Source organism: Neoarius graeffei, chromosome 4 (assembly GCF_027579695.1).
Source record: "Neoarius graeffei isolate fNeoGra1 chromosome 4, fNeoGra1.pri, whole genome shotgun sequence".
Classification (NCBI taxonomy): domain Eukaryota; kingdom Metazoa; phylum Chordata; class Actinopteri; order Siluriformes; family Ariidae; genus Neoarius; species Neoarius graeffei.
Genome location: NC_083572.1, coordinates 63,991,113 through 64,018,216, shown reverse-complemented (window position 1 = coordinate 64,018,216; position 27,104 = coordinate 63,991,113). Strand labels below are relative to the sequence as shown.

General features: G+C 42.1%; 1 protein-coding gene across 1 annotated transcript; it reads right to left on the bottom strand.

Moving 5' to 3' along the window:
* Positions 1-485: 485 nt before the first annotated feature.
* On the bottom strand, positions 486-26,913 carry prkag1 (protein kinase, AMP-activated, gamma 1 non-catalytic subunit). Its single transcript, XM_060919472.1, has 12 exons — positions 26,754-26,913; positions 20,521-20,572; positions 19,400-19,500; positions 14,945-15,026; positions 14,802-14,860; positions 13,070-13,115; positions 12,916-12,970; positions 12,697-12,823; positions 3,952-4,117; positions 3,797-3,834; positions 883-1,029; positions 486-614 (listed from the first exon to the last, which is right to left on the bottom strand). The coding sequence occupies exons 1-12, from the start codon at positions 26,760-26,762 to the stop codon at positions 501-503; spliced, it is 996 nt and encodes a 331-aa protein (XP_060775455.1). The 5' UTR covers positions 26,763-26,913; the 3' UTR covers positions 486-500.
* Between the last annotated feature and the right edge of the window lie 191 nt (positions 26,914-27,104).

The window sequence follows — 27,104 nt, the reverse complement described above, 5'->3', positions numbered from 1 at the left end:
GCCAATCAAAACAGTTTTTACAAAGACACCCACATTCTGTTTTTTTAAGTCACTCGTTCATTTTATTTGTTTGTTTGTTCAGTAAAAACCCAAACATTTGTTGAATTTATTTTATTTCCTCGCGTCGCACCTTAATGATGTCAGCGCGCGGTATTTTTCCCTTCGCGGTTTGTTCTTTCTCTCTCGCCATAGTAAGACACCCACATCCGCTTGTTCTGACCCACTGGAGGCAGCGTCACAGTGCTGTTAGCCAATCAGAGGTAACACGTTTACATGTCATGAATATTAATGATAAGACCCACCCCCACCCTCTACCCTTCCCCACCTCCTGCTTCTCATTAGCAAAACAACGCACTGGGAAAAGCGCTGAAATGGGGCTTTCTCCCAGGAGGCTATATCTACGTGCCGAGGGTTCATTTCGAGAAAGGCTGCGGATATAACACCCGGAAACCTCCACGAGCCCGTTTAAAGCATCAACAAACCACCATGCCATGGGACCTTTAAGCAGTCTTACCGTTGTCTCCGTTGGTGAGCACCAGAGCTTGAAGAATATCCGAGAGAGAAACGATGCCTTTCACCACCTCGTGATCGTCGATCATCACTAATCTGTGCACCTGAAAGAACGGCAAAAATCGGTTATGCTTGAAACCGGTTTAGGAACATCTTTTGAAAAGTACTTTGCAGTAACTTGAGTAGTGAAGTGAAATGTAGAAATACAATTTTCTCTTATTAAAAAGCAGGTAATCCTTTTATATAAATCATCCTGACTGGTAGAGCGTGGTGTAACGACACCATTAGTTTACATTTCTTTAAAACACACTATCTATACCATCATATTAAAACAATTCTCAGCAGAAGTGTGCGCTCGTTTGTGCGGTTCACCTCCGCCTCCACCAGTCTGCTGATGATGGCCTCCAGTGTCTCGTGTGCTTGACAGGTCAGAACTCCCTCAAAGTACTGAGAGCGGTGCTGAAGGGCCTTGGTGACAGTAATATCCAGGTTGTTATACGTCTTTTCCGCAGCCAGGTTCTTTTCGAGTAAAAAGAGTAAGAGACAAACAGATCTGTGAACGGGGACTGAAGATAGAGGTGGAGGATCATGAACTCTGCCTGACTGATCAATAATCAAGCCCGAGGCTTTAAATAGACACCAGTAACCTACATCGACCCAGCACACAGTCACCACACACACTTTAGCAATGTCAATTCAGTGTCAGTTCATCTGTCCTGACTGACACCTACACGACTCGCTGACGCCACACACAGGCAAGGAAAATGGAAAACTGGCTATTTTTGGATATTCTGCAGCGAGGAATAAATCTTACATAGAAGTCACACCATCAAAGTGTGTACAGTTTACAGCACAGTGACAAGTGTGAGATGATTTACTGTTCTTCTCACACACACACACCATTTAATTTACCCAAATCAGATGTCTCTCTGTATACTCGCTCAAAAGCAAATCGTGAACACGAGATTCGCTGCACAAGTCCAAGTGATCTTGTATTATTCAGTGTGTGAGGTGAGGTCAAATATGCTAGAAAACACCAGATTTAAAAAAAAAACAACCCACCCACAAAAAGTCCAGTCTAATAGCAGTTAAATTGTCATTTAAAGTCAAACAAATCCCCAAAATGAACGCCGTTTGCCAATCACAAGTGTCCTGCTGTGCCCTCTGCATGTTTAAATTAAAACTTCATAATTTATCCATTTTAAAAGTTATGATATTGATTAAAATAGGCTCACCAGGACGCAGCCATTAGCACTGAAATCAGATATCCGCTTGGGACATTAATGTCACCCTAGAACTCCATTTACCTTTGTGACACAGAGCCATCAAATAAAGGCTTTTAATTCTTAAAAAAATAAAAATAAATCAATCTCCGGGCACTGGCACACACTGCGCTCATGTCTGTCTGCGCGTGTTCACTGCTTCAGCAGAGTTAAATGCAGAGGAAAAAAAACAAACTTCACTGTGCTGTAATGTGCATGTGACAAATAAAGGCTTCCAATTCTAAAATTTCTGTAACCGTGTGATTTTTACTGGCAACATAATACAAGAACCAACAGACTTCACTTTTATGAAGTGTAAATCTTACTCGGCTAGATAGCATGCGCAGTACTGACACGGATACTAGTAAACAATGGTTGTTGTCATAGCAACACGATTCTTGCCAAAAACCGCTTCGCTCAATGAACAAACAAAAACATGCTACAAATGCAATGAAAATTTTTAATTTTTTTTTTTTTGGGGGGGGAGGAACCCACAACACCGAATAGCTGGCAGTGGAGCGTTTATAGAGATCTTGCATGTGACGTCACAGCCGATCCAGATTGTAACAGACGCCATCTTGTCGGTTAAACGCCATTTCCGCCTTCTACTTCTACTTCTGGTTCTACTTCTGCTTCTACCTTTTCTTCTGGAAAACCCTACTATATACAATTCTACTACAACGGCTGCGGCTACAAGCTCTCCCTACCTGTGCTGTGCACGGTTATGTTTTTTGTGTGTATTTTTACGTGTTGTTCGTCTGTACCGGACTTCAATATCCACTACAACCGTATGGACTTACTGGACATTGGCTTCCAGCAGAAAATGACGGTTTGTAGCGATTTCCATCGCATGCACAGCATTCCGGACGAGATAGCGAGACCAGCGGGGTCTCCGTGGATTGTTATCGGGTCTTGCAGGCGAAGGAGGCGGCGTCGGGAGAGGAAGCAAAAGCGAGGCTACAGGCAGAGCCGGCCTGTTGACTAAGCTCAGAAAACAGCCACTCAAATCTCCACTGCTAAACCTCTACCTCTCCAACGCCAGATCCATGGTAAACAAGACGGACGATTTGGAATTACAGCTGGAATTACCTTATTCTATTATCGGCTGGTCAGTGCTATACTAGATACTACTGATATCAGTACTAGTAATACTTAAGTGACTTACCCGTCTAATGAGGATTGTTATTTTCTTGTTTGCAAGATGCCACATCTGAGGGTGGCTGACAAATCCTGAATTTCTGTAAAGATAACGGTCCAGAGATTTATAAGCACGCAGTGCTTCACCACTGAACAGCGAGGGAAAGTTAATGAGATAATTATACACGTCTGGGTATTCCACCTCTGGCAGTTCAATATCCACTGACACGGTCGTGAAAACTCCATCCGGTAAGCCATAAGGGTCACTAATCTGTAGATCGTTTATTTTAGACATGTATCTAGTTATCTGTTCATTAGAAAAATGAGCCGTGTAGTCCGTCAGTTGAAATTGATCCATTTTGTACACGAGCGCAGCAGTATTCAGCGGTGTTTTTTACCGACAAGATGGCAGCTGTGTACTTTCCGGTGCACTCACTGTTTACTTGTGTCTGTGTGAAAGGTGTTCACCGCTTTGATGATCGGTCTTATTTTTACACCCAAACGCTTGATGCTCAGGGGTCTTCAGGATTGTTTACAGGAATTTAGAAATGACGTATCCGCGAGAGCTCAGCCTCAGTAAGTTATGTGGCGAGTAAGTGACGTCACAATCTCGGATTCTGTCGCGGAATTTGTACTCCGGGCGTGATATCTGAACCTCGGACAGAGTAAGAGGTCAGCGCCCAGGGACGTCCTTTTTATTTTAAAATTAAATATGTACACACTATACAGGGACAATTATGAAAAAGAGAACACGTCTTGTACGGATATTTTGTGTCAGTATAAAGGAGTTTAGTTTGCCTGAAGATAGCGTCTCACTGGTAAAAACGGAATTACACAAATTAATAACCTTTAAGAACCCCACACACAAATAACATTTAGAAACTTACTATGACGTCAAACTTGGAGTAGATGTCAACCACCCTTCCTGTGTGGAGAAAAGTGGGCGAAGGGAAAAAGACAATCTGCAATTAACTGCCATCGAACATCAAGCGAAAACTTTTTACCCCGACTCTGCTCTCACGCAATCATCTCCGAGCCTCACCATTATCGTCGACTACAGGCAGGGCAGACACCCTCTGGTCAACGAAGATTCCCAACGCCGTGTAGAGCGGTGTGTCCGTATGGACCATTGCAATGTTCTGGAATGTTCCGATGTTGAGTTCTTCGAGAGACTTTGATAGGAATGCTGGTTTGGGCATGTCTGAAATCTGAAAACAGCCACGAAGGGATTAAAGAACAGTGTGAAATGATTGAGCCGGCACAATCACTCTGAAGCATAAAACATCATCCACCCACAAGGCACAGATGCCCCTTTTCCACCAAAGCAGTTCCAGGGCTGGTTCGGGGCCAGTGCTTAGTTTGGAACCGGGTTTTCTGTTTCCACTGACAAAGAACTGGCTCTGGGGCCAGAAAAACCGGTTCCAGGCTAGCACCAACTCTCTGCTGGGCCAGAGGAAAGAACCGCTTACGTCAGCAGGGGGGAGGAGTTGTTAAGACCAACAACAAGACCGCGAAAGATCGCCATTTTTAAGCGACGAGGAGCAGCAGCTGTACAAACGCGAAGTCATCCATTATTATTATTATTGTTGTTGTTGCTGCTTCTCCCGTGTTGTTTTTGCTTTGATATTCGCGCCAAGGTTTATGCAAACGTAGCGACGTAACTGACATGTACAGCGACGTAATGACGTGGCTCCACGAGCTATGGAAAAGCAAACTGGTTCTCAGCTGGCTGGCAAGTTGAACGAGCTGTGAACCAGCACCAGCCCCGAACCAGCCCTGGAACCGATTTGGTGGAAAAGGGGTAATAGAGGACACTAGACTATGGCGTACACCTTAAATGTTTATTTTGTATTGTAAAACAGTCTAAATATTTAGAGTGAACTTCTCTTTAATTACTGATCTACCGTACGATATTAAACATGGTGCGCATGGGTTGTTTCCAAGCACCTGCAGCTCTTCCTACTCAAAAAATAATTCACACATTGGTGGCCTTGGTACAGCTGAATCAAGCTGGCTGTATACTTCCAAAGGGAAGAGAGAGAACTTTTGAGCAAGAAAGGTGAAGAGGTTTGTGCACACATCCAACGCATATTTCCTTCTGAGGCCTCCCGGTGTCTGTAATTGGTCCAAAAGGTCATACAGCACCCTCCATGATGATTGGCCCCCCCCTTGTAAAGATGAGTAAAAAGGGTTTCATTTAATTGAAATAAATTTACTCAGAGAAAAACCAAATCCTTTGCCAAGAAATAACCATTTTCAAAAAAAAAAACAAAAAAACACAAACACACAACATGTGCCACTATTATTGGCACCCCTGGAAATTATAGTGACGACACTGTAACTGAAGCATGTCTCATCATCTCTAGCCGCTTTATCCTTCTACAGGGTCGCAGGCAAGCTGGAGCCTATCCCAGCTGACTACGGGCGAAAGGCGGGGTACACCCTGGACAAGTCGCCAGGTCATCACAGGGCTGACACATAGACACAGACAACCATTCACACTCACATTCACACCTACGGTCAATTTAGAGTCACCAGTTAACCTAACCTGCACGTCTTTGGACTGTGGGGGAAACCGGAGCACCCGGAGGAAACCCACGCGAGCACGGGGAGAACATGCAAACTCCGCACAGAAAGGCCCTCGCCGGCCACGGGGATCGAACCCAGGACCTTCTTGCTGTGAGGCGACAGCGCTAACCACTACACCACCGTCCCGCCCCACTGAAGCATGTTTCTCATTTAAATCGTACAGTATTTTTGAGTTGATTGGAGTGTGTAGGAACTTTCAAGCTGTAATCCATGACTTCCTGATTAACCGAGGAACAAATATGAGGTGACGCAGAGGCCAAATTCCCGTAGTCATTCGTCAACATGGGAAAGATAAGAGAACACAAACCAAATGAGGGAGAAGTGTGTCAACCTTCATAAGTCAGGGAATGGTTATTAAAAATGGCTACTCTCTTGAAAATGTTAATTTTTTACTGTTGGGGCAATAATAATAATAATAATAATAATAATAATTAAAGCCGCAAGCGGCCTTGACGGGCCCTCGCGCCAGCGGCCAAGGGGGGCGGGGGCATGCGTCCCCGCGAAATACCTTCCACAGCTTCTTCGGCAAGAGACATTACTCCCACAATGGCGACAAAGCACAGAATTGGACACATGGCAACAATAGGGTCTCGCACTGTACGGTGCTCGGGGCCTAATAATAATAATAATAATAATCCTTCAAAAACAATAGGGTCTCGCACTGTACGGTGCTCGGGCCCTAAGAATAATAATAATAATAACTAGAAACTATATGCCAAGCAGGCACCTTAATGCGAGAGGCAAAAATCACAACACGTTAGGGGGCGCTATAGAGGCCCTGAGGCCCGCCTGCGGTGGCAGTCTAAGAAAAAGGAGCCAAATTTCGTGCGTTGTCGACCATGGCAAGCGCCCCAATAAGGGTCCTGTAAAGAGTTTGCTTGCCAAGTTTGACAAATCAGAAGCTGCAATATCATTTTTGCCATAACCAGCACCCCCAGGGGCGAAAGTGCACAAAATTTGGCGTATATGTCAGGTGAGCAATGAAGAGTTTGCGTATGAAGTTTGATGACAATTGAGTAAATAGAAGATGAGATATAGATTTGTGAAGAATAAATTTTTTGGTTTTTCCCATGTCAGTAGGTGGCGCTATGCTGTACATGAGCGATTATGAGTTGGAAAAATAAGTGTCTACAACAGCAATGTACTATCACAAGGTAGTGGTGTGAAGGAAAAGCATTATGGAATAATTTACCAAAAACCCGTTTTGGAGCAATTGCGTCGGCCAAAAACAGCGCCCCCCCCATGGACGAAAATCCCCAAAATGTGGTATACATGACATGGGAGGTAGTAAGAGGGTGGCCGTGAAGTTTGACCAAATTTGAGGAAAGATTGGATTTTTTGCCCAAAAATAGCGCCCCCAGTGGCGAAATATCACAGAAATTGGGTAACATGTCAGAAGCCCAATGAGTGATGTGCGTGTGAAGTATGAGCAGTTTTGAGCAATTAGAAGATTTGTTATGAATTTTTAAGCATGTAAAATTGAGCATTGAAAATTGATTGACGTGTAACTTCTGAACGGTTTATGCTACGTGAAACGTATTTAGTAACTTTTGTCAGCCATGTCTGTAGATGATGTGTATCAATTTTGGTGACATTCCCATGAACGGTCTAGGAGGAGTTGCGCCCTCTTCGTGGCCATGCATTTCGCACAAAAGTGAAATTACCTCACTTCCTGTTGGTCGTGGCTAATGCATTGGCATTACATTCTTGTCCGGCTTAGTGAGATACATATGCGTACCAAATGGCATGCCACTACTACAAACTACATGGCAACCAGGCACCTTAATGCGGGAGGCCAAAATCACAACGACTTAGGGGGCGCTATAGAGGCCCTGAGCCCCGGCCAAGTTTGGGCTTCTGGTTCTGAGTGGTGGTGGCAATTCTCGGAACTGGTGCCAAATTTCGTGCGTTTTCGCCCATGGCAAGCGCCCCGAAAATGGCCCAACAGCGGAGAAAAATAAAGAAGAAGAAGAATAGTGAACTCTTACAAGATCAATAGGGCCTTCGCCCATTCGGGCTCGGGCCCTAATAATAATAATAATAATAATAATAATAAAGTGGACACCAACTGGAACGGTTACTAACTTGCATGGAAGAGGATCCAAGTTTATTTTGCCCCCATATACAGTGAGGAGGATGTTAAGAGAGGCAAAAAAATCCCCAAAGGTCACTGTTGATGAATTACAAGAAAAAGTCAAGTCTTGTAATTCACGAAGTCTCCAAAACCACCATCAGACGCCGCCTCCATGCCAACAGATTATTTAGGTTTACCAGAAAAAAGCCTTTTCTGTCAGTTAACAAACGTAAGCGCCTGAAGTTTGCGAAACATTACCACAACTTTGGCTGGAACCGTGTTCTCTGGTCTGAGGGAACAAAAATGGAGCTTTTTGGCAATAAACACTCAAGGTGGGTTTGGTGTAAAAAGAAGGACGGCTAAAATGAAAAGAACCCGATCGCAGCTGTAAAATATGGTGGAAGTTCTGTGATGTTTTGGAGCCGTTTTGACTCCAAAGGCCCTGGAGACCTTGTTACAGTACATTGCATCATGGACTCCATGAAACAGCAGGACATTTTACGTCAGAATCTGGCTGCTTTTGCCAGGAAACTAAAACTGGGTCGTTACTGGATCTTCCAGCAGGACAATGATCCAAAGCGTGCGTCCAAATCAACACAAAAAGGTTTCGCTGACCACAGAATCAAGCCTCTGCCGTGCCCATCTCAGTCCCCTGACCTGAACCCCAGTGAAAACCTGCGGGGGGAGCTGAAGAGGAGAGAGTACTAGAGAGGGCCAAGGACCCTGGATGATCTGGAGAGACTCTTGCTGTGTTCACATATATACCGGTACGATAGTGGTATAACTGTATCGATACAAAGTATACCGGTGCAGTTTAGTGCATCTGTCCACACTAGCGAGAAATGTTTGCGGTTTTCTTTCACGGTAGTTGAAATGCACGTACGCGAAATGTTTCCGTGGTTACTGAGTAACTTCCTTCCGAGAATATGGCGGATGAAACAACGTGTGTGCGCTTTTTGTTGTCAGTGTACAGTCTGTATTTCTGGTGGTCATTTATTCAGTCGAATCGTATAAAACGCGCGAGGCAGTTGAGAAAGAAACAAAGAAAACGAATCTCCGTTCTTCACTATTTTATTCAGCGAAGACATCGATTGAGGTGTGTGACTTTGCGCATTATATTTGTATCGATACAGAACCGCTTCATCTGTCCACACTACAGCGAAGCGATACAGTACCGATACTGTACCGGTACGAAACCCATACATTTGTGGGTTTCGTAACGATACAGTTATACCGCTACAGTACCGGTATAGTTGCTAGTGTGGACAAGTGTTGCGGTACGAAAGTAGTATCGTATCGGTACAAAATCCCTAGTGTGGACAGGGTCTCTGTAGAGAGGAACGGTCTCAAATGTCCTGCTCTGTATCTCCAACCTTATAAAGTGCTATAGGAGAGACTCAGTGCTGTTTTACTGGAAAAGGGAGGGTGGACAGGAGTATTAAATGCAGGGGTGCCAATAATAGTGGCATGTGTTTTTGTTGAAAATACATTTTTGATGAAGGATTTTTCTCTGAATAAATTTATTTCAATTAAAAAAGGTTGACTTTCTGTAAAAAAATTTTCAGTGTGACATGAAGCTACTTCACCAAAAGCTAGATTTTTTTCCCCCCCGGTGGAACTAGTTTGAGGAAATACTTCATATATTACCATCGTTATAGTCTCGTACTTTTCTCTCTGCAAATTTGTACCATATGCCACCAGCAGTTTTTGTATATTTGTTCTGTTCATAGGGTTGTCACAAAAGCAGTCTTAAAAAAAAAAAAAAAAGAGCTCAAGATATAAAACATTCCCCTTCAAAATCTTGCACAGCACCTTGAAATCGTTTAAACATGCTTTTCAAATACTATGACTAATCTTAAGGCATCATAATCATTTCATTGGCTTTGTACCTGTACTCTGCACAACCACAAAGTTGAATCTGATCTAATGATGCAGAATATTACACACGTTAACAAAGAAGTGTTAGAAATATGCAGATTCCATGCGTTGTTCTTTCACAAAGGTCCTAAAATTGTTTTTTAAAATTATGCAACAGTTAGTTCTGGTCCACTGATTTGACTGGTCAAGCGGTGTTCCAAGAGTGCTGATATTTCACGAGAACAGCACTGGGACATTTCACTCCACTTGGCAGGTAAAACTCCACTTCCTAGTTCGAACTGGTTACTATGGTAGTGTTAGCGATATCATCAGCGAACATGACAAATGATACTTTTCAGGAATATAACTTTTGACTTAAAATATGAAAGCTCGTCAGATGAAGATGAAAAGATAGAACGGACACCGCTTTTAACGGGAGCGCATAAATCGACGTGAGGTAGCTAGCTGACGTGCTATAAAGTGAGCGTGGCTTCTTTGGGATCCATGTTTGTTTGCGGAGCAAAAGTAAACAGCCATATTATTTGGCCATATTGTGTCCAAAATGTCACTTCCACAATATTAATTTCTAGTTTACAGAACTGCTATATAATAGCAATATGACATTCGAGGACGTGCTGTTGTCCTGAACATCAGCTTGGTTGTGATTAGCTCTGATCGAGTCACAGCTGTGCTGATATTCAGGTATAAACAGCACTCCATCCGTCCATTATCTGTAGCCGCTTATCCTGTACAGGGTCGCAGGCAAGCTGGAGCCTATCCCAGCTGACTACGGGCGAAAGGCGGGGTACACCCTGGACAAGTCGCCAGGTCATCACAGGGCTGACACATAGACAACCATTCACACTCACATTCACACCTACGGTCAATTTAGAGTCACCAGTTAACCTAACCTGCATGTCTTTGGACTGTGGGGGAAACCGGAGCACCCGGAGGAAACCCACGCGGACACGGGGAGAACATGCAAACTCCACACAGAAAGGCCCTCGCCAGCCACGGGGCTCGAACCCAGGACCTTCTTGCTGTGAGGCGACAGTGCTAACCACTACACCACCGTGCCGCCATAAACAGCACTCCCTCATGTGATATTGCTTAATTATCAGAATGAAGAGCTATGAGCATAAGTAGATCAATTCACTGATAAAAACATCATATTTTCCTTCCAGTAACATACACAGCCAATACTGAGAATACGATGGGCACATATCACACCCATCCTGCAAAAACCACACAGAAGTGAAGTCAAAACCTCAAAACATGAAAACACTAAAATGTAGTCAACTCTGCCTGCAGCCCCTCAAAACCACTCCATGCCCATAGAAATGCAGGGGTAAAATGACAATCTCCGCAGTGCTGTGAACCTCCAGGACTGGAGTCTAATACAACCAGTTTAAAGGATATGCTATTTATACACAGCTGTCATACTGTATCAGGTTAATGGCATTAGAGGCACCTCAGTTTTAAAGTGCATATCACGGGTAAATTCAGGAGCAAGATCAATGTAATTCTCCTATTTTATATTAAACTTTGGTCAAATATCTGTCACATTCTGCATTCTCTGCAATTTTTTTACCTTGCGCAATACCAGAAAAATTCAGCTGAAATCAAAGCCATTTGAGGTGAATTGGTCCGCCTCTGAAAAAACTCGCCATTTGGATTTCCCGGCAAACATTGATTTTTGTGACGTCGCGTGCGGGACGCCTCCTTCTGAATCCTACATCAGCGCCGGTTTATGAGAAAATGACCTGGTGGTTTTCTGCAAATTTCTTCAACGTTATCACGTAATTATTAAAATGGTTAACAGATGTATCGTAGCAGGGTGTAGCAACACCAATCTTGATGGGATTAGTACTCTCTCATTATCTCTAGCCGCTTTATCCTTCTACAGGGTCGCAGGCAAGCTGGAGCCTATCCCAGCTGACTACGGGCGAAAGGCGGGGTACACCCTGGACAAGTCGCCAGGTCATCACAGGGCTGACACATAGACACAGACAACCATTCACACTCACATTCACACCTACGGTCAATTTAGAGTCACCAGTTAACCTAACCTGCATGTCTTTGGACTGTGGGGGAAACCGGAGCACCCGGAGGAAACCCACGCGGACACGGGGAGAACATGCAAACTCCACACAGAAAGGCCCTCGCCAGCCCCGGGGCTCGAACCCGGGACCTTCTTGCTGTGAGGCGACAGCGCTAACCACTACACCACCGTGCCGCCGGGATTAGTACTCATCGTTTCCCAAAAGACCGGACAATGAGAGAGAAATGGGAGCGCTTCATGTGAGGCACCCGGAAAAACTGGCTACATGCTACAGACTACAGCATCATTTGCGGTGCTCACTTCACAAGGCCCGACGACTTTGAGAACTATTTGCAGTGGGAAACGGGCTTCGCGAGGCAACTTGATCTGAAAAAAAAAAAAAAAAAAAACAGTTCCATCTGTCAGAATGCCCAAAGCAACGCCGTCTCCATCTGTGTCAGCGTCACCAAAGGAGCCAGCCGTGTCCGTCTCCCCTGACAGAAGGCGAAGTGCCGCATCCACTGAGGCCCTCGAAGCCGAGGACCAAAGCAGAGCCGAGAAAAAGACCAAGAAAATCGGCAATTCACAAGTTGACTGTTGCCAGGGTAAGAAATAATTCTGACATCTCATTATATTCTTCATCCAAAGGTGAAGTAACATTGCACTCAGGTGACAATTCCATATTTCAATGCAAAATCGCTCGCTGCTAAACTTGGTCTACACAGGCTGCGCACTGAAACTGTGCAAGCTCGCGCAGCCTGCTGGCGCTTCCACACGTGACGTCACGAATCTGGCTCCAGACTTCCTTGGGATTTTTCCAGACGCATTTTATTTTTTTCTGCTGTAGACAGATGGCCTTGTGCAAAATTACCCTTCTGGAGGAGTGTGTAAAGGGACATACTTTCATATAAAAAAAAAAAATTGGTCCAGAATATGCACTTTAAGTCCAGGAGTAACAGTGACCAGAAGAGGGCAGTAGACAATTGATTTACTGTAAAACAGCTCCAGTAACGCTGTAACTTCAGCCCATTATTCTAACAGCAGTACTGCACCTTCCACTTCCAACCAAACGCATGTTACCATACAAACCACGAGCACTGAATCTTTTCACATGTACTGAACCTGGACATAAGCTTTTGAAGTCTCAGTGACAGAGCTATGCTTCCTCGTACTGCGTGTGTCTGGATGGTACGGAGACGCAAGCGAGGACAGAAGTCCATACTTACGAAGAGTTTGAGGAACTTGAGAATCCTCTTGTGAGTAAGGATATACAGCGTGTTCCCTGTCAGAGGATCGATTACCGGCAACCTGTGGATCTTGTGCTTTAGCAGCGACGACACGGCGTCATACAGACTGGAGCGATGGGGAGAACAGAGTGACAGAATAAACATCTTTTCACGCGTGTCCACACAAATGTAGTCAAGTAATAGAACGTCTTACATTACCTGGCATTAGGTGATATGCTAACGAGAGGTTTGAAGGAATCCTGTAGATAGACCTCTATCAAGTAACATGCAGACAAATAAAATATTAATTAACATTACAGTGACTGCACACAGCTTGGTTGTTTTATTTTTTAAACTGAAAAATGTTTCTTACCTCTCCATGTCTCTATTTTGTGTTCTTCCAATTCATATATCTGAACCTAAAATATGAAATCAGAGACAAATCATTTCAAACAATTTAGATCATGACTACCTTACTGAGGTTTGCAGTTCATCTGGTACATTTCATGTTCATATTTACATTCATTACATTAATATGATCTACATAAATTCATTTATAACATTTGATTTGCGCTTAATTTAAAAAAAAAAAAAAAAAAAAAAAAGTCACTTGATGACGGACAATCAATGCAACACACAGAGGAGGCACGGTATAAAAAAAGAAAATACTGGGCGTTTCAAAAAACTTGATATCATTTCACAATCTAATAACTTTGCCAAGTCTCGTTCAATTGACCTCAAATTTTAACAGCATGTGTGGAAGCAGTAGCCTAGTAAACTAGACCCACCCGCCTAGCGGCCAAAAACATTTTTGCCTAGCGAGTAGGTCTAGCCTCGCACCATATAAACAAAAACACCCCGGGCTTCAAATCGTGCCCACCAATCACAACGCAAGGTTTTGTTTGGATTCTTTGGGCGGGCTTTTGCAGGAGTGACGACAAAGCTGCGCGACGCTGGAGAAAGCACAGCAGGAAAGATGGCTACGGCTAGTGAACAGCGCGCGTTTGACTCCGCTTTGGAATCAGTTTTAGAAGAATTAGACTTGGAGTTTTCGTTGAAACATGAGCAGGAAGAGGCTCTCCGCTCATTCCTTTTCAAGAAGGACGTTTTCGCTGTTTTGCTGACCGGCTATGGCAAAAGTCTGATCTACCAGCTGGCTCCGCTCGTAGCCAAAAGGATGGGGCTAGTTTGTGCAGTACGAAGAATTAATAAACAGCTTTGAAATATTACTTTTTGATTATTTATTTTCCCGTTATTTTAAATTTAAGGGAAATTATTTCACCAAACACCACTAAATAAAAACTCTCAAAAACAGTTTAAGCAAACCCTTGAAAAACACTTGAAAAAAATAAGTGTATGTTAAGTATGTGGTACAGACTCCAAACTTGTGGTCATTATCTCCAAACTTCTTAATATCTAGAACCTGTTTATTAATTAATATGCATTTTGAAAAATTATTTATTTCAAGGTCTCCCCCACTGCTTTCTGTCGCTCTGACTACGTCACAGTCACTGTTGCGCTGATTGGTCAGAGCGTTGGCCTATACGCACAGAGACAGTTTGAAAGACAGCGGTTTGTTCCTCCCACCCCCGTCGGAAATGTCTACGGATCGAGGCCAGACTAAATATTCACATTTAGTCTGGCTTGCCAGGCTATGGAAGCAGGTCAAAATTGTATGTTTTTTGTTTTTATCTTTTTAGGTATAGAAATGCCATTCACTGGAAAAGAAAAGGCGTTTTGTGTGTTAGAGTACGCTCGAACACAGTCGAACAAGACTGTGCAGCGTGCATTTATCAGAGTTTAAAAACGTAAAAACTGCAATGCAGATTTGGACCTGGAACAAAAAGTTCAACGAGGAAGGCATCTGTGTGCGTTTGTGTCTCAGGCGGTGCGCATGTTGAAAATTTGCAAAATTGTTCATGGAATCCACATACCTTATAATTTCTCATTCAAACTTTGAGGAATAAATCTTATATTGGTCAACATTAAACCTGTTCAATTTCATTTGCCTAGACTACAGAGTTTCTGGGATATTTGCATCGTAAATAATATCAAATTTTTTGAAACACCCTGTAGTTTTTTTCTCTTTATTGGAGAGTATTTACCATCGGGGACTTGTAGTAGCGATGAAGTATGTTGATAAAATCGGTTATGGTCAACATACCTATAATAAATGTATGGTTAGACTGTAGCAGAAAGGGAAATCAATACATGATGACTAATTGCACTGACTGTATAACCCACTTACCAACAAAGCACTGCTTCTTGCTATCCCAGAGTGGAGCAGCTCTCACTCCATTGGAGACGAGAGCAAAGAAAGCCTTTTTCACCTGGTAAAGGAGTGGAAACAAATCATTCACACAAGCAAACACAAGTCTCCGTTTCTCACATATCCCACTGTGATACAAAAACATCTACACCCTCAGCAATAACTTTCCCAACATACAGCATTTCTAGACTGTAACTGTTTTTCTCCCTCTACTGAAGAGCAAGGTCTCCAAAGAAGCGTGCAAATTTCCCAATCAAGTGTGGATTTCTAATAAATAATATATAGTTTTATTTACGTTGGCTAGCTACCTAGCTGGAGACATTTTATATACCTATAAACAATAATAGCCGTGCTAGCTGTTAAATATTTCCTTCATAATCGTGCAGTTTGGGGTCACTGTGCACGTCCATGTTGTCGTCTGTAACCGGTGGGTGTTTCTGTGGATTTGGTTGTGATGAATGAAAAAAGTCTTCCCCTTCAAACAGACCACATCTACTTGGCTAAACCCACTCATTCCATACTGTACAGGGAACCTGGATATTTCTACAGTGGTGCTTGAAAGTTTGTGAACCTTTTAGAATTCTCTATATTTCTGCATAAATGTGACCTAAAACATCATCAGATTTTCACACAAGTCCTAAAAGTAGATAAAGAGAACCCAGTTAAACAAATGAGACAAAAATATTATACTTGGTCATTTATTTATTGAGGAAAATGATCCAATATTACATATCGGTGAGTGGCAAAAGTATGTGAACCTTTGCTTTCAGTATCTGGCGTGACCCCCTTGTGCAGCAATAACTGCAACTAAACGTTTCCGGTAACTGTTGATCAGTCCTGCACACCGGCTTGGAGGAATTTTAGCCCATTCCTCCGTACAGAACAGCTTCAACTCTGGGATGTTGGTGGGTTTCCTCACATGAACTGCTCGCTTCAGGTCCTTCCACAACATTTCCATTGGATTAAGGTCAGGACTTTGACTTGGCCATTCCAAAACATTAACTTTATTCTTCTTTAACCATTCTTTGGTAGAACGACTTGTGTGCTTAGGGTCGTTGTCTTGCTGCATGACCCACCTTCTCTTGAGATTCAGTTCATGGACAGATGTCCTGACATTTTCCTTTAGAATTCGCTGGTATAATTCAGAATTCATTGTTCCATCAATGATGGCAAGCCGTCCTGGCCCAGATGCAGCAAAACAGGCCCAAACCATGATACTACCACCACCGTGTTTCACAGATGGGATAAGGTTCTTATGCTGGAATGCAGTGTTTTCCTTTCTCCAAACATAACGCTTCTCATTTAAACCAAAAAGTTCTATTTTGGTCTCATCCGTCCACAAAACATTTTTCCAGTAGCCTTCTGGCTTGTCCACGTGATCTTTAGCAAACTGCAGATGAGCAGCAATGTTCTTTTTGGAGAGCAGTGGCTTTCTCCTTGCAACCCTGCCATGCACACCATTGTTGTTCAGTGTTCTCCTGATGGTGGACTCGTGAACATTTAACATTAGCCAATGTGAGAGAGGCCTTCAGTTGCTTAGAAGTTACCCTGGGGTCCTTTGTGACCTCGCCAACTATTACACGCCTTGCTCTTGGAGTGATCTTTGTTGGTCGACCACTCCTGGGGAGGGTAACAATGGTCTTGAATTTCCTCCATTTGTACACAATCTGTCTGACTGTGGATTGGTGGAGTCCAAACTCTTTAGAGATGGTTTTGTAACCTTTTCCAGCCTGATGAGCATCAACAACGCTTTTTCTGAGGTCCTCAGAAATCTCCTTTGTTCATGCCATGATACACTTCCACAAACATGTGTTGTGAAGATCAGACTTTGATAGATCCCTGTTCTTTAAAGGGGAACAGAGGGCAATATATAGAGAGTAAATATAACAATAAAACACATTAATGAACCTTATTCAAGACTTACAAAAGTTTTTCGTTCTAAGGTTGGAAAGTTATAGTGTTTTGAAAGTAGCTCGAGCAAACTATTTCCGCAGTTTGAACAGCCCGCCATGATATTAATTTTATCCAATCAGAATGCACGTTCATTTCCTCTGCGTAACACTCATGACGTATGCATGTGCCCAGTTGTGTTGGCTCATTGAGGTTGGGACTAGCACGTGTGAATCGGAAAGTAGGATGAATTCTAAGTGATCGGCTACACAAACTGGTTCAAACTGGTACCCTTCTAAGCCATAGCCTGCTTGCAGTGTGTCTTGCGGGATCTCTTCGTATGATTCGACAGAGCTGTCGCTTTCACTTGATGCGCCCGACGCCATGATTACACACTTCTCTCCTAGTGCAGTGGGTAGGGCTGACGTCACGGTCTTTTAAAAATGGCGACTCTTGTGCCGTTTAGCGTACCGACTATCCTATTTACAATTACCAAGATATTTCGTTGTTTTCTAGTATACAAATTTGATAGAATACTTAAGAATACGTTACTTTGTCACATCAGCAACTGTATATATTATATTTGGTACCCCTTTAAATAAAACAGAGTGCCCGGGGGCGTCGTGGCTCAGGCGCCATACCATAAATCCAGGAACCGGGGTTCGATTCTGACCTGAGGTCATTTCCGATCCCTCCCCATCTCTCTCCTGCTCATTTCCTGCCCTGTATCTACACTGTCCTATCCAATACATACCTGCAAACTCATGAGGGTTGAAAAAGGTGACAAACTACCGGTAACCCCCCGGCCCCCTTAAACAGCGTGCGATCAAGGAAAATAAAGGGAAAAGACAACATTTAAAACAAAGACAAGATTTATTCATTTTTAGCTTTGCAATTTTCAGTTTTGCATCTGACACCTCATTACATTACCATTAAGGAAGGAAAAGTATAAAAAGTAAAATTACTTTTTTAAATTCAAATTTTTGAAGTGTGACACTGGAAACTTTCTTCAGCAGACCAGTTTATCATTTTTTAGACCTTTTGGCCCGAACAAGCAGTTCAAGGGCACGTTTATGCTGCTCTGCCATGTGCCTCTTTCGCGCCATGCTATCCTTCACCACCTCTGCCCTATTACCAGCAGCACACCAAATTCAGCCCTCCTTTCCTTCAGTGCTGCCAAATTCATGGTGCGAGAGTCTGTGTGTGTGAGTGAGAGAGAGAGAATCTCTCTCTCTCACTCACACACACACACACACTCTCACGCACAACTAACTGGTTCTCTGAATACAACTGAGATCAACACATATTACGTTATAATTTTGACAATCCCACCAATAGTTTCACATAAAAATGATTTCTCTTACCCAAAACACGCGTTTATAGATCCTTATGTTCAACAAAAAATGACTTTATTCAAACTGATGACATTTTTTTCTGTTTTGTTTCAGCCCACAGAAACATCTTCTGTGTCGCGCGTTCGGTTCAAACGTAACAGCCCCGCCCCTTGTGTCTTACGTCATAAAAACGCGACTCACAGGTACCAAAAAAACCACCCTAAAGCCTCTTTAAATCACACTCATTGTAACACAGCTTTCTCCGCATACTAAAAATGCTTTTCCGTCTCCAGATGTAATATAGAGTTCCAGAAAAAATCAGAAAATATGATTCCGTGGGCTGTTTTCAAGACTCAGTGTCCCGTTCTGCATTGCGTTTGGATGATCTCTGCCATCCTCCTATACACACCCGTATTCAAGAAAACCCCGCCTCTATTCAGTTATAATTCGCGGATACTGTCCGGCGTTCTGTAAGACTATTGGCTCGTTGGAATGTCATCCAATCAGAGAGACGTTTGAAGTATGAAGAAGGCGGAAATGGTCTGAATGTGGGTGTGAGGAGAAAAGTAGTAGTAGTACTTTGAAGTAGTAGTACATTGAAACCAAATGTTCGGCAACGTAGCTTCGCGCACCCCCCCCCCAAAAAAAACAAAAAACTCTTCGGATCTACACGATTCACACAAGTGACCTATTTTGGGATCAAAACGGTGAATTTCGCCGAAAGGTGACTAGTTTGCAGGTATGCCAATAAAGGTGAAAAAAAAAAAAAAGCCCAAAAAAATATATTTAAAAAAAAAAAAAAAAAACAGGGTGCCCACTCACACCTGATTGTCATCCCATTTATTGAAAACACCTGACTAATTTCACCTTCAAATTAACTGCTAATCCTAGTGGTTCACATACTTTTGCCACTCACCGATATGTAATATTGGCTCATTTTCCTCAATAAATAAATGGCCAAGTATAATATTTTTGTCTCATTTGTTTAACTGGGTTCTCTTTATCTACTTTTAGGACTTGTGTGAAAATCTGATGATGTTTTAGGTCATATTTATGCAGAAATATAGAAAATTCTAAAGGGTTCACAAACATTCAAGCACCACTGTATGCGTGTCTTATTGTGCATGTTTTTGGTGTGGAACTTAAGGCAGCAGGAACGGCAGAAGGATCTCTACCAACCCTCATTCATGGCGAGACAACAGCCACTGACCTGCAGAGAGGTGTCAAACACCACCAATTTGGAGCTAGTTGGCACCAGGTCATAGCAGTGGTGGGACTTCATAAAGCGAGTGTACACATTGTGTTCAGGATCTAGATCAGAAAAGAAATCAAGGGCTGTTAATCATTAGGGCTGTAACGATATGCGAATCGAAATCGCGATACGCAGAGCCACGATCCGTATCGCGATACAAGAAGGCAGAATTGCGGTACACCCTTTCAAACTTCTCAGCCCAAAAACAGAGGCGCTTCCAAACTTCAATTTATGAATACTTTACTTTTTATTTAAATTACATTTTGACCTGCGACAATCTTCTGCGAGTCACGCAACGTCCACACTCGCCACTGGCAGAGCATTCATTTCTTTTAAGCGGTCGCCATTCTGGTTGCGACGCGGGGAGCAAATCTGTAAACAAGCAGCTCATTGGCTGGCTAGGTGTGCCACAAGCCAATCACTTGACCGGAAAGGCATGCAGTGTTGCCAGATTGGGCGGGTTTAGGTGCATTTTGGCTGGTTTTGAACATATTTTGGGGTGGAAAACGTTAGCAATATCTGGCAACACTGAAGGCATGTCTGCTTGGGCGGAAGCCTTCTGCGGCAGTTACATTTTGACACGCGAGCAATGTTTCACCATAAAAATTCCGTAATTTCCATCCGTTTTCCGCGATCACAGAAAATCATTGGCCCTATGAGTGTGAGACAGTAAGAGAGCCACCCCCCCAAAAAAAAATCTTAACGGATTTACACGATTTGGAAAAATGACTTTCAGAACCGAAAAAAAGCAGAGCTTCCGGCTCAACAGTATTATTTTGAGAAATAAAACCGTCTTTGGATATACATTTGTTCATTTTTGCATACATATTACTCATTCTCTGCAGTGGTCTGAATTATTTGTTATTAAATAGTTAATGTAAGTAAGTAAATGTTAATAAGTCAAATTTACTACTTTAAAAAAACATTTAAAAAAAATCGTGGGTCAAAAATCGTGATACGAATTCAATCGCGAGTTGGGTGTATCGTTACAGCCCTATTAATCATACATTGAACCTCTTACAACAAGCAGCAAATTTCAGCATGGATAAAATTTCACAATGTAGTGTACAGCTTCTTACCATCTGTGTGCGCCTCCTTTTTACACTCAAATTCATCAATAGCAGCAGGAACCTGAGAAACAGAGACCCAAGTCTTATGCACATAAAGGATGTAAGCAAGCAATTAAATCACAACTTTGTTCAACACACACACAGACAATCTCGCAGTATGTAAATAAACTAACTGGTTTGTTAGACACTTTTGCCCCAGTTCTTGACCCGCTGACTTGGTATGTGGGTTATTAACTCAAACTGTATGCATCCTTTTTTTAAATTTAATATTAAACAAACTGCTTCATGCGACAGCCAACCTAGAGCTCAGTCAGCCTAAAACCTGCAACATGACCAAGTCTGGATTAAGCTTGACCTGGCTGTTCCTGTCAATTAATACCAAGGTTGTTTAGGTCATTATTTATTTATCCAAGTTGTGACCCTAATTGTCTCGTCACTTCACATGAAAAGCAGTAACCTAAAACAAAAATAACTTAAAAAGTAACTTATTTCAGAAAAAGTGTCTCAATATATTTCAAAGCTACATGACTGGAACGCTCTCACGGCCTGAATAAACTCACATGGTACATATTTAACCTGTTGTTCTGACAATTAAATCTGTGTTGTGATCAGACAGGTCCTTGGAAATTCTTTTACTTTAGTTGCCAAAAGTTTGAGAACCTCTAATCTACACCAGGAGACCATGACTTTTTATTTTATTTTATTATATTGGTGGAAATTACAATGCCATTATCAAAAGGCACTATATTCAGGGGTCTAAGAACCAAAGTCAACTCCGACCTAATGCATTCTGCATTTCGAGATTCCAGGAGTAGAAAGTTATGGCTCCAAAAATATCATTTAAACTAGATAGAACTCGACGATGCCTCCGCCTGGTAGACTACACGCCTTATTAAGTTGTGATTTGGGGATGGACATTTGACCTCACAGTAATCTTGACCTGTGACCTTTTAACCTCAAAATCTAATCAGTTCATGTTTGTCCCAAAGCGCACAAATGGTGAAAGTTTGGTGAAATTCCTTTCATTAACCTTTGAGATATTGTGTTCACAAGGTTTCGGGACGGACACGCACAGACAGACAACCCGAAAACATAATGCCTCCTGCACCTTAAGGTGGCGGAGGCATATAAAAAAAAAAAAGTTAATAACTTTCATGAAACATATCTATACTGTATGGGTCCACGGAATTTATTTTACAGTTTAAAGTGGGCAGCTCAGAAACCTCCGTGCCAAGTAGTAAGTCACCATTTTCATGTTCATGGATATTAACTACTTTCACGTTACCCCATAATGCTTTGGGCCTTGGGGGCTAACCAAAATATAAACAAACACTGCATCGGTTCAAATTTAAATCTCCCTAAAACCTTCAAAGAAGGGTCAAAACTAACTAAACCGAAGCTTCAAGAAATGTGCAAAGCCTTTTCTGTGGAGTTCGAGAAATCAGTCAGTAAAAAAGCGCTTGTAAATATCATATGGAACGCTTTGAACATCTTGACTTCGGGTGACAGTCAGCAGCCTTCTTCATCTGTCAGCACGGGTGTTCCAACAATTACTGACCTGCAGAAGTTAAAAGATCGGCAGAGGAGCTTCAAAAGATTGACACTGATCATAGAAAAATCTACAATGAAATCGTTTTTGCTGGGTGCTGGTTAAAATGAGATAAGCCATAAGAAACAAGTGGTTAGCACGGTCGCCTCACAGCAAGAAGGTCTGGGTTCGAGCCCAGCAGCCGGCAGGGGCCTTTCTGTGTGGAGTTTGCATGTTCTCCCCGTGTCTGCGTGGGTTTCCCCTCACAGTTCAAAGACACGCGGTTAGGTTAATATGGGACAGCCTTGGGCACCCCACTCCTGCCCAGATGCTGTTAGCATGGCTGCCCGGGGTATGTGTGTGTATTCACTGCTTCAGATGGGTTAAATGCAGAGAGGAATTTCCCCAAGTGTGTGATGAATAAAGTTGTGCTTGCTTTCTAAATACAAAATGCTTTAAATCAGGAAAAGGTGTTTTCCCCCATGCGAATTCGAAGAAATGACTGAGGGTATCTGACTCAGGCCCTGTGATGACCTGGCGACTTGTCCAGGGTGTACCCCGCCTCTCGCTCATAGTCAGCTGGGATAGGCTCCAGCTCGCCTGTGACCCTGTAGAACAGGATAAGCAGCTACAGATAATGGATGGATGGATATCTGACTTAGTAAACACATATAGTGTCCAGTTACCCCCCAATGCATTATGGGTATGTGAAAGTAGTCAATTCCACTATCTGAAAAACAACCCACAGCAATCCCCCCCCCCCAAACATAGGAAAGGTTGTTAATTAGCTACAACCCCTGGCAAAAAGTATGGAATCATCAGTCTTGGATGAGCACTCATTCACACGTTTTATTCTGTAGAACAAACTCAGATCACAAACATGATACAATAATAAAGTCATTCCAAAGTGCACCTTCTTGGCCTTCAGAAACACTAAAAGAAATGAAGAAAAAGCATTGTGGAAGTCAGTAAATGTTACTTTTATAGACCAAGCACAGGGGAAAAAATATGGAATCATGAAAAACAGACAAACAAAAGAACATTCAAAACACATCACTAGTGCTTAGTTGCACCACCTCTGGCTTTTATAACGGCTTGCAGTCTCTTAGGCATGGACTTGAGTGACAAACAGTATTCTTTATCAATCTGGTGCCAACTCTCTTAGATTGCAGTTGCCAGATCAGCTTTGCAGGCCGGAGCCTTGTCGTGGACCATTTTTTTCAATTTCCACCACAAGTTTTCTATTGGGTTGAGATCTGGACTATTTGCAGGCCATGACATTGACTGGATGTGTCTTTCACCAAGGAATGCTTTCACAGTTTTTGCTCTATGGCACGATGCATTGTCATCTTGGAAAATTATTTCATCATCCCCAAACATCTTTTCAATTGAAGGGATAAGAAAACTGTCCAAAATGTCAATGTAAACCTGTGCATTTATTGAAGAAGTAACCACAGCCATCTCCCCAGTGCCTTTGCCTGACATGCAGCCCCATATCATCAAGGATTGTGGAAATTTGGACGTTTTCTTCAGGCAGTCCTCTTCATAAATCTCACTGGAACGGCACCGAACAAAAGTTCCAGCATCACCACCTTGTCCAATGCAGATTCGTGATTCATCACTGAAGATAACTTTCATCCAGTCATCCACAGTCCTTGATTGCTTCTCCTTAGCCCATTGTAGTCTTGTTCTTTTCTGTTTAGGTGTCAATGATGGTTTTCTTTTAGCTTTCCTATATGAAAATCCCATTTCCTTTAGGCGATTTCTCACAGTTCGGTCACATACTTGTACATTGACTCCAGCTTCCTCCCATTTATGCTTCATTTGTTTTGTTGCACTTTTTCGGTTTTCAAGACACATGGCCTTAAGTTTTTTGTCTTGACGCTTTGATGTCTTCCTTGGTCTACTGGTACGCTTGGCTTTAAAAACCTTCCCATGCTGTTTGTACTTGGTCCATATCTTAGATACAGCTGACTGAACAGCCCACATCTTTGGCAACCATGCGTGAAGAGTTACCTTCTTTAAGAAGTTTGACAATCCTCTCTTTTGTTTCAAGAGACATCTCTCTTGTTGGAGCCATGATTCTTGCCAATCCGTTTGGTCCAGCAGCCCTCCAAGGTGTGATAACTGCGCTGTTTCTAACTGCAGACTAACGAGCAGATCTAATCTGAGGCAGGTGTCAATTTAGGGAAAGGAAATTGACTGGGTGAGCCCTTATTTTCTACCTGAAAATTGAGTGATTCCATATTTTTTCCCTGTGCTTGGTCTATAAAAGTAACATTTGCTGACTATCACAATGTATTTTCTTCGTTTATTTTGTCAAATAAACAACTGGATGTCACAAAATTTTCTTCAGCTGAACACAGATAAAACAGAAGTAATTCTATTTGGGAAAAAAAGATAAAAAACTCAGGATTACCACTATTCTTGACACAAAGGGGATTAAAACAAAAGAAATGGCTAAAAATCTTGGTGTTTTCATTGACAGCGAGCTAAACTTTGACAGGCACATGAAGGCAATCACTAAAACGGCATTTTATCACCTAAAAAACATTTCCAAACTAAGAGGACTTGTGTCAAAAAATGATCTGGAAAAACTGATACATGCCTTCATCTCTAGTAGGGTTGATTACTGCAATGGCCTTTTCACAGGCCTGCCAAAAAAAACCCATCAAATGACTTCAGCTGGTTCAAAATGCAGCAGCTAGGGTTCTCACACGAACAAAAAGAACAGAACACATTACCCCAATTCTAAGGTCCCTTCACTGGCTTCCAGTAAGCTACAGAATTGACTTTAAAGCATTGCTGCTGGTGTACAAATCTCTAAATGGTACAGGGCCCAATTACCTCTCTGATATGTTGCAGCGGCCTAACCCGATCAGATCTACCAGATCGCAGCAGAAAAATTTACTGTTAAAACCGGTTGTTAAAACAAAGTGTGGTGAAGCAGCTTTTAGCTACTGTGCAGTACAGCTATGGAACCAACTGCCAGAGGACATCAAAAATGCTCCTGCTGTTGGCAGCTTCAAATCTAGACTAAAGACCAAGCTGTTTTCAGATGCTTTCTGCTAAATTATTAATATTGCCATCTCTACATGTTTTAAACTCTTTACTTTTAGTCTCTGCATGTTTTAAATTTTACTTAACTTTTATTCTATTTTATTCTGCTGTTTTTTTTATTGAACTTTTATTTCATTTTATTTCTACTATTGTTTAATTCTTATTATTTTTCTTCCCCATTTATTTTATGTAACTTTATTGTCTATTGCTTACTGTTTTGCTTTTACTTCTGGCACATTGAACTGCCACTGTGTATGAAATGTGCTATATAAATAAACTTGCCTTGCCTATTTTAGTGTTTCTGAAGGCCAAGAAGTTGCACTTTGGAATGACTTTATTATTGTATCATGTTTGTGATCTCAGTTTGTTCTATAGAATAAAACGCCTGAATGAGCGCTCATCCAAGACTGGTGATTCCATACTTTTTGCCAGGGGTTGTAATCTCTTAAATCCAAAGGGTGGAGCAGGGGGTATTCCAGAACCAGGGTTGGGAATCTTTGATATCGACAAAAACAAATTATTGATTTAAAAAAAAAAAAAAGAAGAAAACCGGAACGAGTTAATGCTTCCCCATGATATTCAGTTATACAGTATTGTCAAATTATTTTTATTTTGTTATTTTTAATTGTGTGTAGCTATTTTTTGGCTGTGATAAGGGACCACAATGGAAACAAGTTATGCTTTTGTGTCATCCCTGCCACACCTGTACCGTTTTTATTGTACGTTTATGGCCAAATAAACAAAAACAAACAAACAAAAAAAAACAAGTCATACCGGAAATCTGACCGCAAACACAGTGTTGTAATTACACCTCGCTAACTCTTGTGCCATCGTGGGAAAAATGTCATGGTCATTTTACACGTTAGCTGTTCAAGTCTTCATTTCGTTTGCAACCAGGCAAAAATAAACTTCTCGTCACTGATGATACAAACAAACCAAGTTTATTATTAGTTTAAAACAAAACTACATGAACACACACCATGAAGTAATCACGACCTCCGAAGTTACACACGGACTTCCGAGAAGGACCGGAAGGAGGCTTTATTTCACGGCAGGAAGTTAAAACTGGTCACTGCACCGGTCCAGTCAGTAAAATGCCGTCTAGGCTCCTCTTAGTACTCAAAGCAAACTAGCAGTTAGCAACAAATCAGCCAAACCTTCAGTGTAAGGTCTGTCTTTACAGGAACCACAGAGCTAAACAATAGAGAAAATCGGATCTCTAATAATTTGATACTAAATTATATTAATATACAACACAGCTTAGCATTTAGCTTCCAGACAAACGTTACGTGTTCCTACGAACTGAAGCGAGAAAACACCAGTTAGCCAGTCAGCGCCTGAGCACAGCAGCTAGCTGGATTTATTTATTTATCGGTATCGACACTATGCTAATTTTACTTTTCTAGCTCGCAATATAGACATATGAACCGCACCTGGTGTCAAACCGTTTCAGAGTGAGCGCTAAACTAAAGCAGCATGCTAGCTGACTTCAGTCTTTGCTATCTACTTTTTAATTCAGGCTAATAATAATACACAGCTAGCTCGTCAACTTGTTAGCACTCTAGAGAAGCCAGTTTGTCTCGGATTATGGTGGATTCACCAAGCTGATTTGGTTCTCCTGCCTGAGAAAGAATCCCCAGCCGAAGATACTCACACACTCCATGATCCGTACACGGGCTGCTGCTGCTCATTACAAACACCCAGCGCCCGGATTCACCTCACCGCCGAGCGGCAGCCGGAAGTGACGACATAATGTAAGCCAGTAAAACAAACTGTCTTCCTGTTAGCATGTGACCACAAAGGTGCAATACAATCCTGTCACATTTTATACTTTCTTTTATTGTAATTTGTCAACTTAATGAGTTATTCGAATAATAATAATAATAATAATAAAATCTAGACAGATAAGCTAAAAAAACTTTGTTTCCGGTCCCATAATGAAGTGACTCAAGTTCTCATAATAATGACTTAATATCTCATTATGATGTAATAGTAAACCATAATT